This window comes from Globicephala melas, chromosome 3 (assembly GCF_963455315.2).
Source record: "Globicephala melas chromosome 3, mGloMel1.2, whole genome shotgun sequence".
Classification (NCBI taxonomy): Eukaryota; Metazoa; Chordata; class Mammalia; order Artiodactyla; family Delphinidae; genus Globicephala; species Globicephala melas.
In genome coordinates this window covers 63,084,172-63,100,175 of record NC_083316.1, presented here as the reverse complement: position 1 = coordinate 63,100,175, position 16,004 = coordinate 63,084,172, and the positions used below count along the sequence as shown (strand labels likewise).

Sequence of the window (16,004 nt, the reverse complement as noted above, 5' to 3'; positions counted from 1 at the left end):
CAGAGCCTTACAGTGTTTTGGACATAGTAGCTGCTCAATAAATATTCTGACATTTAATTTTAATGGTACATATGTTATGCATTTCCCAGTTTAAAGTATTGTTAAAGGAATGTCACCTTTGACATAACTTCCCTACCCATTTCTGAGAACTCTTGCCTTTGAAACATGAAAATGGACTTTAACAGATTCATACTGTAATTTAGATGGCTATGTAAACAGTAAGGGAGTGCTTAGCAATTACTTGTTCAATTGTAATTTTATGAAAATTTGCAGAGATTTCTTTTGAGTTTTCAGTAGTTTAAAGGGACCCAGCCATCTCAGAGGCACAGGAAGGAAAGATCTCAGAGGAGTGACTGGGAGGGTATCCCAGAAAGTTTACTTTGCCTTCTAGAAAGAAGCCTGACATCCAGGTGCTAATTTCAAGACCCAGAGAGCATGTTACAATCATGGCATTCCCAAGGCCTATCTTTCCTCTTTTTCCTCCATTTTTTCTGAGAAATTGTCAGCTTGATGTTCAAGAAACATGTAGTTCATGCCCACTAGGCCCACAGACACGACTGGTGACATGATTTGCAGGGCCCAGTTGAAATAAAAAATGCAGGGCCCTTTGTTCAAAAATTATTAAGAATTTCAAGACAATGACACCAGAACAAGTGTGAGCTCTTCTAAGTATAGGGCCCTGTGTGACTGCAGAGGTCTCACATCTATGAAGCCAGCCCTGTTCTGTCTTCAAAGAACTTCTGGTACAATGAAAGGCAAAAGGTTTGTATCAGATAGAAGCTACAATTCAAGTATGTACAAGATGCTACAGGAACCCAGAAGCTCCTAACTTTAGAAAATTGTCCCAGGGAGGTGACAGTTAAGCTTATTTCTGAGGGAGCAGTGCCAGGGAAGAACAATATTCCAGACTGAAGAACGGCAGAATTCACTTGACAAACTTCAGGAAACTTGTTACTTTTAGGGAGAGTGTAACAAGCAAATATGAAGGTGACTAATTGAGATTGAGAGTGGCAAGAAGCAGAAGCCAAATATATGGGGAAAAGGGGTCAAACAATTACAGAGTGCCTACTATATGCCAAGTTCTTTACCTCTATGTCATAATTTTAAACACAACAATCTTGTGAATAAACTTGTCATGCCTGGTTTACAAATGGGTTATTTAGGCCCAGGGTAGTAATAGTCAAAGTGCTTGGTACACATGGCATCCAATAAGTACTTGAGGAATTACTGGCGGGTTGTCTGACATTGCCCAGGACTCTTAAACCCCAGGCCAAACTGATGGCTAAGCGTGTTGTTAACCCCTTCAGTGGCCCTTCCCGCCTTGCACCTCTCCCAGTCCCCAGAGTACCCTTCCTTCCCTCGCGCCCCGCCCCCGCGTTTCCACGTGCCGGAAAGTAAGCAGCAAAAGTACTTCCGGGATAGCAAAGGTCGGCCCCGGCAAGATGGCGGCGCCCTTGGAGCTCAGGTGCTGGGGAGGCGGCTGGGGGCTCCCGTCGGTGCACAGCGAGTCCTTGGTGGTGATGGTGAGGCCGCCTCGCGGGCCAGGGCGCGGGAAAAAAGGGGCGGGGCCAGAGACGCGAGGCTGGCTGGTCCGGGTCCCGGCGGCTGGGGTTGGTTCCCGCCGCGCTCGGGCCCGGCCGGCCGGGTCGCTGCTCGCTGCACCGCCCGGGGCTCCCTCCCGTCCAACGAGTTACAGCCTAGCCTGTGGCCCCGCCGAATCCTGGAGGAGAGGTCATGGCTTCTCCGCTTGGCTCCGAGTTTTCTCAGCCTTGCAAAGCCGTCTCTGCAGTGGAATGAAAGCCCAAAGCAGTAGGCGCGCGCTCCCCGCTCTGCATCCCTCAAACGTTTTGGGGGAAAAAAGTCCTCGAAATCTTGGTAGCGCGCAACCCCGGCTAGAAGTAGCGGGACGGACGCAGCCCCCGAGTCAGGCGTTTCTCCCTTCTGGGGACCCGACTTTGAAGTAAAGCTGCTCTGCAGATTTGCATTACGTATTCAGTCTAAAATGTTTTATTGCAAACTCTCTTTCAGGCTTACGCCAAGTTTTCTGGTGCACCCCTGAAAGTCAATGTCATAGATAACACCTGGAGAGGTTCAAGAGGTACAGTGTAAACTTTTAAACACCCATTTCTGCCCTCTGTAAGCACCCTCCCTCCTCTTATTTAAAGCTAGGGGGCTTGTAGCCATGGAGTACCTTGGGGTTTTAGTTCTTACCACGACCTTAGCTGTGTGTTGCTTATGTTTTGATCATTTTGAGTAATACTTCAAAGGAGAAGCCAAATCAGTGGAAATTATGAGAAATGAAAATGCTCTCCAAAACTTTTTGTGTGTGTGTGAAATTGCAAAAACCTAAGATGAGTTACTCTTTTTTTTCTCCAAATGTGACTGGCATAGTTTTTAGGGTATTGGAGTCTCTTCAGAGGAAATCGAAATGCTTCCTTATATGTAAACTGTGTTGTGATTACAGGAGATGTACCAGTTTTGACAACTGAAGACAGTATTGTTTCTCAGCCGGCAAAAATACTAAACTTTCTAAGAAAACAGGTGGGTTCCTTCTGGAGAAATAGATTCTTGATCCCTGCATGTTGCTTCCAAAGAAAGTGCATTAAAAAAATTTTTTTTAGAATTCTTTTTTGGAGATACATAGGGCTTGATATAAGAATAGATTTGAGAGTCACTGCTCTAAATCCTGAGTTGTACTGTGATTCAAAAGGCATATAGTGAGTTATAGTCAATTTATATTTTCATGCACTTTGCTTGGTTTTTATTGAAGCTTAGGTGTAAGTAGATTCAATTTAACCATTTTCACTATTATACTTATTGATATGATTGTAAATTTAGTTCCATAATTGCTACACATTTTGTGCTTGGTGTGAGGTCTGAGTTCCCATCAACTAGCAACTATTTATTTTTTAAAAGCACTTAAACTAATAGTTGCAGTTAAATGTTTCATGAAATAATGTATCCAAAATATCTGAACATGCCAAGATATATATATCTAAAATGTTTAAACTGTAACAGTTTACATAAATGTAAAAGTTATCATTGATTTTGCCAATAGTTTAAAAAAAGAAGTCCTATATCAACAAAATTTAGAACTTTTCTCAATTGGAAGGTTTTCTCTTTTCAAGGGGAAAATGCTACTAATTAGAACTTTTTCCTTATTGTTAACAAGAATAATAATAGCCTCTATTAAGTTTGTACTACATGTCATGCACTAAACTAAACTAGGTCATTAACAATCATTGAAATAATAGTTAATAATAAATAAACACCTAAAACTAACATTTATTGACCTTAACGTGTGCATGATGCTGTGCTAAGAACTTTATTTGCATTAAGCAGCATTTGTCACTGAATTTGTATTTCTCTTTTCCCCTTTTAATATGTTTGCCATTTTTGAGGAAGAATAGGAGTCCTAATTTATTTAGCTTCACTGTTTTGGGATGTTCTTGACTTATGAGGTTTTTGGTTTTTTATTTTTTAATAGAAATATAATGCCGATTATGAACTGTCAGCAAAACAAGGGGCAGATACACTAGCTTACATTGCTCTCCTCGAAGAGAAGCTTCTTCCTGCAGTGGTGAGCATTGGTGAATATTACAGTATTTTAGTGACGTACTGAAAATGTACTTAGTCGATTTAGAAGAAAAATAATGGAAAAGGCTTAAGAGAAGAAATTTCATTTATGTATCAGTCTTGATTCTTTCATGTAACTGCAGAACTGGGTTGATTCTGTTAGACGTTCAACTAGTGTATGAAACAACAAAGTGAAAGTTAATGTCATTTTGGAAATAAAGATTCTCTGTGAAAGATTGGAGTTTGTCCACGTATAGAGTTGGGCCAACTGTAATTCATTCATTCAACAAATATTCATTGAGCACCTACTATGTTCCAGGCCTTATTCTGGGTGCTTGGGATAGAGCAATCAACAAAACTCACACATTTAAAAACATTGATTTATCCTTGAGTCATCCTAACTGGAAAATTTGTATGGAGTCAACTTCATTCAGAGATATTTATGAAAAACTTTCACATTGATTGAGGATCTTCCTTTTAGTAAAAGAATATCTTTGTAGTGTGTTTTCCCTCCTTTTGCAGCTTCACACATTCTGGGTTGAGAGTGACAATTACTTTACTGTGACAAAGCCATGGTTTGCTTCACGAATGCCTTTTCCCTTGAGTTTGATCCTGCCTGGAAGAATGTCTAAGGGAGCACTGAATAGGATTCTCCTGACCAGGGGAGAGCCTCCCCTCTACCACCTCCGAGATGTAGAAGCTCAGGTATGATTGGAATTACCTTCAGAGCAAGGGCCCTCCAGAGGAGGGACAAGAGAAGGAGCAGGGATGAACTTAGCTATAGATGCCAGTCTGAAAAGGAGTTCTCAAGTATCTTTCCTACCTTTGAGATGTAATTTCATCCTTATTAGATATACAGAGATGCCAAGGAGTGCCTAAATCTTCTGTCAAACAGACTGGGAACATCTCAGTTTTTCTTTGGAGATACGTGAGTGCATTCCCTTAAAAACCATTTTGATGTTCTGTTTGCATGTATTCAGTGAGCAGTTATTTAAAGCAAGTTCCCTTGCCTGGTCCTCCCACCCCATCCCCAATGAGTTTTTCACTTAAAAAAAATATTTAATGGATTTTTACTGTAGGAAACTTTTTCTGTTGCGGTAATCTTACATTGACTTAATATGCTACATATGTGAATTTGAAACTTCTAAGACTATTCCCACCACGTCTCCAGTCTCTATATAACACTTATGAGTAAAAATGAATCTTTAATTTACAACTTAATTTTCTTCTAAATAAAATGGGTAGAGTATTTTTTAAAAGCTACAACTGAGTAAAACCCTAGCTGCATCATTTTTATAAGCCAGAATGGGTAGTAAACCTTTTAAAAGACCGTATTGTATACTTCAGAATTGACAAATGTATTTGAGAAAAAGTGTTTTTTTAACATAATCCCAAATTAATATTTTCTATGTGCTTTTAAAAAATCCTTAATTTATTTTTAGGCCTTCTACTTTGGATGCCTATGTGTTTGGTTTTCTCGCACCTCTTTATAAAGTACGTTTTCCTAAAGTTCAGTTACAAGAACATTTGAAACAGCTCTCCAACCTGTGTCGCTTTTGTGATGACATCCTAAACAGTTATTTTAGGCTTAGTCTTGGAGGTAAGCTGGTTCCTCTTCAGCTAATCTTTGTTTGCATAGAATACTTGCATATTCTCCTAAGGATGTATAAGCCAAATTCATTACTTATTAAAGAAGTTTGTATATTGTCTTTAAATGCTGGTTTATAGAACTTCAGAAAGTTGCATTTTTCCAACTTATTTTTACTCCCATGTGTTAGTTCTTCTTTAAATAGAGAAATATATATTTGCCGTTTGTCTGTTCTGGATTTTATACAGTTCTTGCTTCTTGTTCTTTAAATATTGCTCCTTTGAAGTGGGTCATTTTCTTCTAAAAGTTAACCACAGGTATTTATTGTGTCCCTGCCGAAAGATAGCATTTATCCTAATGCAAATGGGCAGTTACTTTAAAGGTTGCTTCTAGCATTTTGCTGTGTGAACAGAAATGAGCAGCAGATTGATTTTGGTGAGGTACACTCCCATGATTCCACTACTTCAAAACTGATTACATCAGACTGGAGGTATAGTAAACAGAGGGCACCTGTCACTTAGGCTCTGATTCTTCGAGTGTTGGGCCTTGTGCTTAAGTGATTGGGACACAAAATTTGTATGGGGAGAGTTGGCCAGAATTGTCCTTTTAAGAAATAGAAGTCATAAGGATCGTTGGTTAAGGGACAGTTTACTTTTTATAGTGGGTTATGTGTTTTGTATATAATACACTTGTATATAACAAGGGAGGGGTTAGTTAGTTTGAGGGTCATGAAACTGACTAACTTTCAACCTTGTTACTTGGGAGCAGTGGTTAGCAAACCTGACTACAGAACAAATACAAAATCTTGGGTCCTATACCAGATTCACTGAATTAGAATCCCTTAGGGATGGATCCCAGGAATCTGTATTTTTTAAAGTTCCTCCAAGTACTTCGGATGCTTTGTGGGTAACTGTTTGGGCCTTAGAAAGCTGTTCAAATAGTTGTAACTAAAGACCTATGTGAAATGGGGGGGAAGGTACAAGTCAAATTTGAGAAGGAAATGAGGACTGTTGTGCTCTAATGACCTTGGCTATCTGCATAATGCTTGGCTAACAGGGTCTCCTTAAGGACAAATTTAGTCCTTTGGCTTAGGGTTTGGTTTTGGAGCATTACTCTCCCTCTTAAGTTTGCCTTTGAACCCAGAATGGTTTTTCACTTTGCCTTTTTTGGAGGGTGTGGTGGGCAATGGGGCACTTAGGAGGGTTGGATAGACTCAATATTCTTTGAATCTAAACAGCTTGTAAGGCTTTCAGAATTTCCTCTTTCTGATTTCTGTCCTGGCTTCTTAGGCATCTCTCCTGCTGGACAAGAAACGGTAGATGCAAATCTGCAAAAACTCACACAACTTGTAAATAAGGAATCCAACTTGATTGAAAAGGTCAAGTTTACTTCAATTGTTATTTTATAGTAGTTTAGTATTTTTCTTTCTGCAATTAATATTGTTTTGGGTTATGCATTAACTTTACCTTTTCAGTTTTTCTTTAAGTTTATTTTTTCAGAAAGCTGTTTAACCATACATTTACTAAAGCTGTACAAAATACAGTGTTTTGAAGCCAGTAATGGCCTGATTGCTATGGGGAAAGATCTGATAATGGTATTGGATTTACTTTTACCACCCAATTAGTAGTACTTTTCAAGTTAGGAGACCCCAAAGCCTGGCTTCAAAAAAAGAGAGAGACAAACAAGAAAACACTCCTTGCTTGCTTGTCTGCTTCTTTCTGTCTCTGAGGGTTGACGTTTCTTGAGATTGTAAGCACCTGTGCTTATCCTTTCTTGCTAAAAGCACTATGGTGTTTTTTTCTTTCTTCCACGTAAATGGTTTTATTTTGCCTCCTTCCTATCCTCTGTTCTAAACGTTGTCTGCAATTTTTGCCAGTGTGGATATTTTGCCACTTACGGAGTATGCATTTGTTGAGAGAGATATTGAGGAATTGGGTAGGGGAGGGAGCCAACAATGGAAATTTCAAGGGTGATTCTAATTGGAAAAATACAAGGGAGTTATGCATTTTTTCCTCAAATGTTTGATAAACTTGCTTTTTCTTTCTTATGCAAATGCATAATGCTTTATTCTTTCACAAACTAATAGGTCATTGTGGCTTAATAACACTGGCTAGAGGATTTGGGGGATTGAGTAACAGGCACTGTGTTATATGAGCTTTATATGAGTTATCTCATTTAATCTTCACAGCAGCTCTGTGTGTGCAGGTACTTTGTCATTCCCATTTTACAGATGAGATACTGAAACTTCGAGAGTAGCTTATAACATCACCTGCCCGAGGCCTTTCAGCTGGCAAGAGGTAGAGAGGGAATGTGAACCCTAGAAATTGGATTCCAGCATGGGCTTTGCAGTTAGTCAGTCATCTAACTCATGAATGAAAGTATGTATCCATTACTACTGGCGGTAATAGCCAGATTTATAACAGCCACTCTCTGGAATGACCATTTTATTTCTTTTTATGGTATTGCATGTACCTCTTATTAAAGTTTGGGTAAGCTGAATGAAAGCCAAGTTTGTCTTAATTCATAGCCTAACCCAGCAAATCTCATGAGAGGAAATACACTGAGAGTTAAGTGTGGATAATGGAAAGATTACTCAGACTGTTTTAGATACTTTTCTGCTAGATGAAGGCTATCCAGTATAGCTTCCATTTCTATCTGTGGCAAATTCATTAGACATGTGAAGGGAACCATGAAATACCTACATATGCAGAAAGTGAAGCCAGGAGGCCCTGTCACCACTTGGTACAGTTCCATTTTGGCATCATCAATATATGAGAGTTTCCTGACCCTATATCGGCACCTCTCTCCACCCCACTTCCTATCTGCTCTTCAGTACAGTTCACTGTTTGCTACAAGACATTAGAACAACAAATTCTATTGGCTACCACCGTTCACCATTTAGACAGGAAATCTAGAGCTTAAAAAAAAAGAAAGAGTTATGTTTGAGGAACTTAGTTCTTGCAAGGAAAAAAAAGACATCACAATTGATTCAGATAGTTCACTGGGAATACTTTTTCCCTCGGAAAATTAAGAGTTAATCTTTTATTCTTTTCCCTTTATTATGAACCCTATGTACCTCTGCTGAAACATTTCCCCTGTACTTTATAAAAGCATCTTGAGAAGATAAGAGAGAGTTTTGGGCTGCTTATATTCACAACTCTAAAAAAGCCTACCTATCAAGTAGGTGATAAGATGCTATATTCTGTTGGTTTTGGGTCATTGATGGCAGCTGCTTTCAAGTCTTCTATGAAGCAGCTTAACACCAGGACCTTGCACTCTGGTTTTGGGGTACCCTGGTTAAAGGTAGTTTTCTAAGGTCTGACTCAGTTCTAAGTAACCCCTGTCCTAGTGTTTCCCGGGATGCTAACGTACTCCTTAGGGTAAGTCTGAAACTCTTGGACATTTTCTAAATATGTTCTTGATTTGTTTCTCTGGAGCAGACTTAGAATTGATCCAGTGTTTGCAGTGCCTCTGGATTAGGTTTAAAGAATTTATCCTTCTTTCTGTATCTTTTCTTAGCTTCTCTTGGTCTAAATAGTCATAGCCTTAAAGAGGTGATCTTTTTGAGTGGAGTACAGGTCATTTTTATTGAGGCAATGAGATATAGTTGAAAGAACAATAGTGTTAGAATAAAAAGACCTGTGTTCACATTTCAGCTCTGATGCTAGCTTTGCAACCTAATGCAAATCTGGTAACCTTTCTGAGCTTCATTTTGCTAATCTGTAAAGTAGGGAATGATTGTGTCCGCCTTTTTTTTTGTTTTTCCTTTACAGTTGTGTTGGGAAGATCAAATGAGAACATACTTTGTAAACTGTGGAGAGTAATGTAACAGAAATACTGCTTTTACACTTAATATTAGAAGATCTCTTAAACCAAGTTGTGCTGTGGTTGAGTTCAGTAGACTGTTCATTATGTGGAATTACTGTAATTTTGTGAAGTCATCAAGGATGAGCCATATTGCTTTCATACATATACCGAGTCAGCCAGTATTTAGGTATGATGTTTAGAATTCTTGAGAGATTATTTGCAAGAAAAAGGTTTCTCTAGCAGTCCTAGAAACATAAGGTTCGGTACTCTTGTAGACTACAGTTTGGATGGGGAGGCCACGGTCCATATAAGTGATGCCATAGCCATAAGTCAGATGTACCTTTTGTACTTTCCACAGATGGATGACAATCTTCGCCAAAGCCCTCAGCTTCCTCCTCGGAAACTGCCAACACTTAAATTGACTCCAGCAGAAGAAGAAAGTAATTCCTCACAACGGCTGTCACCCTGACAGTCTTCACGCTTTGTGTCCAAAGTCATATAATTGTTGCAGTAATCTCTAACACTAAGTGTGTGAAGGCAAAAAGAAAATTCATGAATAGGTATAAGGAAGACTCTAAAACAAAAGAAACTTTCTATGACAGCAATTTTTTTTTAGTTAGGAAGCTCGTGTTTTAGCTTGGCAATGCACTTTAAGTAACATCAAGGTAAATGCTAAATGAACTTGGGGGAAAAAGAAAACACGTTGTACTGTAAATAAAAAACCTGCCTTAACCTTGGCAGATTTTTGCCTTTGGTTCACATGTTGCTGGCCCAAAGCTACACTTCTGTTCTGAATGTGCACTGTTAGTTTATCCAAGTTAATTTATTAATTTAGTATCCTTATACCAGTCTAAATATCTAATATGTGGCTCTTTGGCTGAAGCCTTTTTTTCTTCTGTTTGGAAATCTGATGCCTATTTTAGATGTTAGGAAAAATATATTATTCTAATATTCTATTTACTTCAATAGAAAAGCCTGTATTTAACTTTAAAAAGCAATGAGGAATGTGTTTTTTAATTATGCTCTCATAAGTCTAATCTTTGGGGGAGTTACTACCATACATATAAATATTAAAGATGGTTACATATAATATTTGTCTGACTATATGCACTTCAATATAACAGTATTTGCTCATGTGTTCAATACAGGTTAGCAAGGGCTGTTTTAATTTATTGGAGCTTTAGACCTGTGTATTCGTAGTACATCTTTAATTCTAGTCATCTCTTTCTTGGGTTGATTTTGGGAGAGCTGAACGTGTTAGCATCGTTATTATGCCAGGCTGTAAAGTCTAACTGACACTTGCCCGGTTGTTAGACACTACTCAGGAGGAGCTTACTGCCAGAGAACTAGAAGTACCTACTGTGCACCTGGTCCAGGTTCACCATGCTTGGCTCAGACCAGTGTTCTTCCTAAGAAACATATCATGTAGTCAAAACCTTTACGACAACTAATTATTTTCCATAGAGTTAACTACGGTTGAAGGATTCAATGGAGTAATCGGAAATAGCAGATTTTAAAGAACATTTTCTATTTATTGGTTTGTGAACTGTTCAAAGATTTCCTGTGCGGGTAATTTTACTTACAATAGAATCTTGCTTATTTTAGTGGCTGAGGTGCTTCTGCTGTCCTAAAACTACTTCTGGGGTTTTTAAAATATAGGACCATGTTTTTGATTAGTGTCTTAAAAGATTACTATGGTGCTCAGCAAATCTTGTCACATCCTGCAGAAACCCCCAGGTTAGGAAAACAGTTTTGGACTCAAGAGACTTGTCTAATTTGAGCTGAGTGGAACTCAGCTGTGTTTGACCTGTATCCTCTCCATTTGTTCTGTATTTAGGTAGCTATTTATACAGAAGTCTTTATGTCATTGTAAATATTTTTTCTTGAAAGTTTTAATGAGAAACAGGGTAGTCTTCAAAGTCTTGTTCATCTGTTTGGACGCATTGAGAGAAAGAAACTAATGAGTTTCACATTACTTCTGCAACAGGTGGGAGAGAGAGAGTGTGTGTGTGTGTGTGTGTGTGTGTGTGTGTGTGTGTGTGTGTGTTATGCGTTAGTCTTCTGTTAGAGTCCAGCAATTGGAAATCTGTTTGAATATTCTGTGTTGGAAATCATGACCATAGGACTTTATTGCCCTCTAGGATTGATGTTTATTGGAGATGGGTGGTTAGCACATTAATCATCTGCTTATGCTTTAGTCAGGGTTAGTCATTTTCGATTATGATTTCTACTAAAACTTTCAAAAAGTATTTGAAGTGACTTACAATTGTCAAATATGTAAAACAGGACAATTAAAATTAGTTTTTGGCAAAATAAAAAATTTGTAGGAGAAAGAACTATATTAACCCTAACAGATTCTAAAATTGAATGGTAAATTTAACTCCAGATTTCTCCATGGGCAAAGTCAAAGGATAATACTGGGTTATGTAAAGTTTTCTGTCAGTAAGGTTACTACTGTCCAAGAGTAAGCAAAATGTATTTACATTTTTATAAGAATGTGTAATATCGTATTCTTACGACACAAAGATGCAGCCAGTAAGCATACTGTAATGTTTGTTGAAAGTTTAATGTGTTGAAAGTTTAATAAAAAAATATCATTCTAGAATAACAAGGATCCTTTTTTAGTAGAAAGATGACTGTAAAAATGATTTATTTCCTTTTGGTCATTCCTGCTTTGAACTGCCTTTAGCTGTATGCTATATAGGCCATGATGCTTCCAGACTATCTTTCCTAAGATGCAAAATATGATTTAGATAAGTGAGAATTTATATGCTGGGTTACTTAGTTGAGGTTTTTGGTATAAGCTAATGAGATGCTAGGAAGCTATCACTGAACACAAACCACTCCAGGGATCAGCCACACATATAGGAAGCTCTTGGAAAGGAATAACTGGGCAGAGAGCTTTTGAGCAACCTGTCAGGATATGCTTTGGATAAAGTTTGAGTTCGCTGAGATAAATGGTCCACAGTCTTAAAATACTGTGAGCCACTTCCTTTTGGAAGTGATGGTGGAGGATAATATGATAAAAGGGACTATGTTTGTGTTTATGTTTCTTGGTAGTATAGGATGAGAAAATTGGTCAGATAATTCCCATAAGATAAAGATCGTTCATCAACAAACTGTCATCAGTTATCCATAAGACTGGCCATTCCCCTAAGACCAAAGAAACTGTAAAAGACCTTTAAGGACAGTCATTCCTACACAGTGTTTTTCCCCCTAAAAGGTTGGCACTGACAAACGAATTAAATTTCAACCTAGACATGTTTGTTTTATTTTTTGAGGACTAGAGCATTAGAGATTTTATGTTAAATCTGAAGCATTTTGATTTCCATTTGTAATTTCTGTTCATTTAATGTGGCTAGATATATTAACTTAAAGGGATGGGTAAGCTTATTTCAATCAGAGCTAAGTTACAATTTTCAGAAGTCTGCAAAAATGGAAGAAAACTAGACATCAAAAGAGGCAGAAATTGGTAACAGTATCTCAGAAAACCAATTTTTAAAGGTAATATCATGTGATAAAAGTGAAGTCAGTAGTATGTTTTCTTAGAGCCTCTTCCAGGAATAGACATTTACCATGTTATTAGATTTTTCTTAAACTGTTTACTTTTTCATAAACTGTCAAAAATTGTATCCCTCTGAAACCAAAATATAAATGCTTAAAATGTAAAGACAGGAAGCTGAGGGATGGTTACATAGGATCTCTGTGTACTATTTTTGCAACTTCTTTTTGTGAGTCTATAATTATTTCAAAATAAAAGGGTTTTAAAAATAAATTCAATAAGTTTATCATTATCTAAACTATGATTTAAAATTTAATGCTTTAAACATAGTATTCAGTTCCAGATTAATAAATGCATAATATAAATTAATTTATTTCATTCTTGAGTTTAAAGAAAAAAAAACTCAGGTTTATAACAAATGATAATCTAAAGATCTGTTTTGCCTTATCAGCAAAGATAAAACAAGAACCCCTAAAACTAAGAACCCCTTTTCCCTAGGAGATTAAAAATTCTACGGTTTTATGTTTGTAATTGTATCTTTTTTCCCTATCGTATGGTATCCTTTTATGAGGATAAAATATTTTGGAAAAAACTCGTCCATGTCTCTGTGTGGTGATCCTTCTTTGTTTTGCAAGTGTTCTCTAACTACACTAGGGATGAACAAAATGCAGTGTGTCTGTGTGCTTTTTGTTTTTTAAGTTCACAGGGATTTAGTGATTGACTTTGTCTCTGTTTAATTATTTATATAATTGAAATCCTGAGCAGAGCCACATATATTTGGGTTGTAATGACGGTCTTTTGTATATGTTGTTGGCATTTAGAATTATCTTTTGCCTTTTTTCTTGTTCAGCTCTGTGGAACTTACATTTACTTTTCAATGTTTTCATATTTCCTAAGAAATTGCTAGATTTTTAAGAAATTCGTTGTTAATTACATGAACCAAAGGTCAGTAATCCTAGTCTCAAAGGTTTAACTGAAGTTTCATTAGATCTTCAAAATGTTGATTTTCATAGAGATGTAAAGATGGAGTGCTTTGCTTTTTTTTTTTTTTTAAGGGTTTTTAAAATTATTTAGCCCCAAACTCTTGTTGGGATATAATGTTTGCTAGAAGCCCAGGTTACCTCCCCTAGACTTAAAATTATTGTGATTGAGGTGGAGAGGTATCCTCGGAATCAAAAAGCATGCAAAAATCATTTGTTCCAGATGAGGAGGCCAGTGATTACTGATGAGAATGAACATTCTTGAACAATGATAGAAGAAAGGGTAGCTTTGAGTTGGATGTTTGTAAACAGAGAGTGGAATGTTATGATAAAAGACTATTCAGAGCAAAACAAAGTAGTTCCTTTAAAAAAATGCAGGAAAATAAGTCTTTATATCCTCATTATTATTAATTTGAAATTATATTGTAAGATAGTTTTAAACTATAATTCAGTTCTTTGGAGAAGCATTTCAAGATATATTTTGGCAGAATATATTGTTATTATATGAATAGTGGGTTCTTTGGCTAAATAGGGAAATGCTGGGTTAGACAAAGTTAAGTTACTGTAGGCTCCTCAGCACCTTACATATGCTGTTGGTGGTTTCAGACACCAAGAAGGGCCTGTGTTTTATACACTATTTTCCTAATTTATTTTTATGTGGATTTTTTTTTTAAGTAGGTGTCATGTGGGATTTGTGTTCTGAGAAATACAGTTAGGGAAATGCTGCCCTAAGAGTGCTTCTGCTTGTTTGTACTCATTGCAGAGGTTTCCAGTTGTTGGCTGCCCTTCTAGTGAGTGGTGATAAAATGGAAGCGACAGGTTAGGGCTCCCTGGGACCATGGAGTTGACTGAGGATTGGCTGTGGGTTTAGATAGGTTGGTTATTTAGGCACATGTGAGGCCCTTGGTCAGTCCAGCTGCTTCCCTAGAATCCCAGTTGGCTTGGAACAGCTGTACAGGAGTGTGAACTGGTGGTTTCAGAGAACTAACCACTTGTTAGGCATCTATGAGACAGAGGGAACCAACTTGGAATTCCATTCCAAACTGTTTTTGGCTGTGCTTTAAAAGTACCAGAAAGGCAGTGAGTATTTATAGCATTAAAGTCACATACAAGCTAGTTATTTTATGTGTATATATATATATATATATATATATATATATATATATATGCACATGCATACACACATAGTGTCTTAGAAAGTGTACAGTTCCTTCCGTGACAAAAGCAAGGAAAGTTTAATATTTTCAACTTCTATTATTGAAGACATGGTCTAAAAAAGGATTGTATGTTTGTGTATGCATTTTCTAGGATGAGGGTTTACAGTTTTTATTAAATTCTCAGCAAGTTTCTGTATCCCCCCAAGTTTAAGCCTCACTAGACCTTCTAATTTCAGAGGACTAAGTATATCTGATTTCATTTCAAAGTATAAAACCAGTTCACTCATCAGGCGTAAGGATGCTCTTTGTTTTCTGCAGTGTATATGGTTGCATATTTGGAACTGCGTGCTTTGGATGTGTATTTGTTGGAAAGCTTGCCTTTGGGTTTGAGTTGTGGTGTGGTGAACATCTGGCCATGTGCAAAGCAGTTGGATCTTTGTTCTGATTCTTTAGGTCTTCTCATGCAAATTCAGAGAAATGCCTTCTAATCATTGAGTTTACATGTCCCAGATCCCTGGATGTCTAGAAACAATGGCTTGCCAGAGTTTGCGTCAGTCCTGAGGGAGTCACGCACTATAGAGGAGGCTGTGTTCGCTATTTGTTCTTTGACCTGTTGGCTGCCTCTCTTGCAGTGCTGGCGTCTTATTTCTTGGAGAAGGACGGGTGTACTCAAGCTTTTATGTTAACTGCATAAAGATGAGCTTTATTCTTCTGACTTGATGTTTTATTTTGTAAAATAGGAAATAATGTCTTTCCATTTTTCTGTTCATCCCAAAGTGGAAATTTGAGGTGTTTGTAATATAACTTTAGCTTTCTGGAAGACTGATAGCAAAGAAGACAAGTAAGAAATTTATGTATACTCATATTGGTTTTGTTCCACCAAGCTTATCTTCAAATGGTATACATTTGAAACATCTGTTCTAGTGTATAAACACTGTAGTTTTGTTATGAAGTAAACAATCTTAAAATAAGCATTGTTGGTCATAATTTCAATATTCTAGCCTTGCCTTGTGTGAATATATTTTACTCAGAGATTGTGTATAAATACCCAGAAGTGGTGATGATGATCAATGTTGTAAAGAATTTATTCTGATAAATGAGAAACTGGATATAATGTCAAAATAGCTATTTTCACAATAAAATCTCAAGTTGCTCGAATGTTTATTAATTCCTGGTTTAATGTTACTTATTCCTTAAGGTGAATATTTCATTGGGAAGAATTTTGGGGTCGTTCAAAATAGTTTTGTGCTGGGACTGAGCTAGATAGAGGGTTGTTCTTTTTAAAATGTCCATTCTTTCTGTGATGCCTTGAGATCACTTGTGCTCTTTCCAGCCTGTGCTAAAGGAGGTTAGAGGCCTGCTCCCTAGGCCATTGTGTGTATGTAACCTCAGAC

General features: G+C 37.3%; 1 protein-coding gene across 2 annotated transcripts; it reads left to right on the top strand.

The window, feature by feature from the left end:
• The first annotated feature begins 1,426 nt into the window (after nucleotides 1-1,426).
• MTX3 (metaxin 3) lies at nucleotides 1,427-14,617 on the top strand. 2 transcript variants are annotated; one of them, XM_030846665.2, is made up of 9 exons: nucleotides 1,427-1,523; nucleotides 2,029-2,098; nucleotides 2,465-2,541; nucleotides 3,488-3,580; nucleotides 4,099-4,281; nucleotides 4,428-4,504; nucleotides 5,019-5,176; nucleotides 6,454-6,542; nucleotides 9,330-14,617. In XM_030846665.2, exons 1-9 carry the CDS (start codon nucleotides 1,443-1,445, stop codon nucleotides 9,438-9,440), a joined length of 939 nt encoding a protein of 312 aa, XP_030702525.1. In that variant the 5' UTR covers nucleotides 1,427-1,442; the 3' UTR covers nucleotides 9,441-14,617. The 2 variants fall into 2 exon arrangements, with proteins under 2 accessions (XP_030702525.1, XP_069901255.1); XM_070045154.1 differs by lacking the exon at nucleotides 6,454-6,542 and having other exon boundaries at nucleotides 9,330-9,449.
• The last annotated feature ends 1,387 nt before the right edge of the window (nucleotides 14,618-16,004 follow it).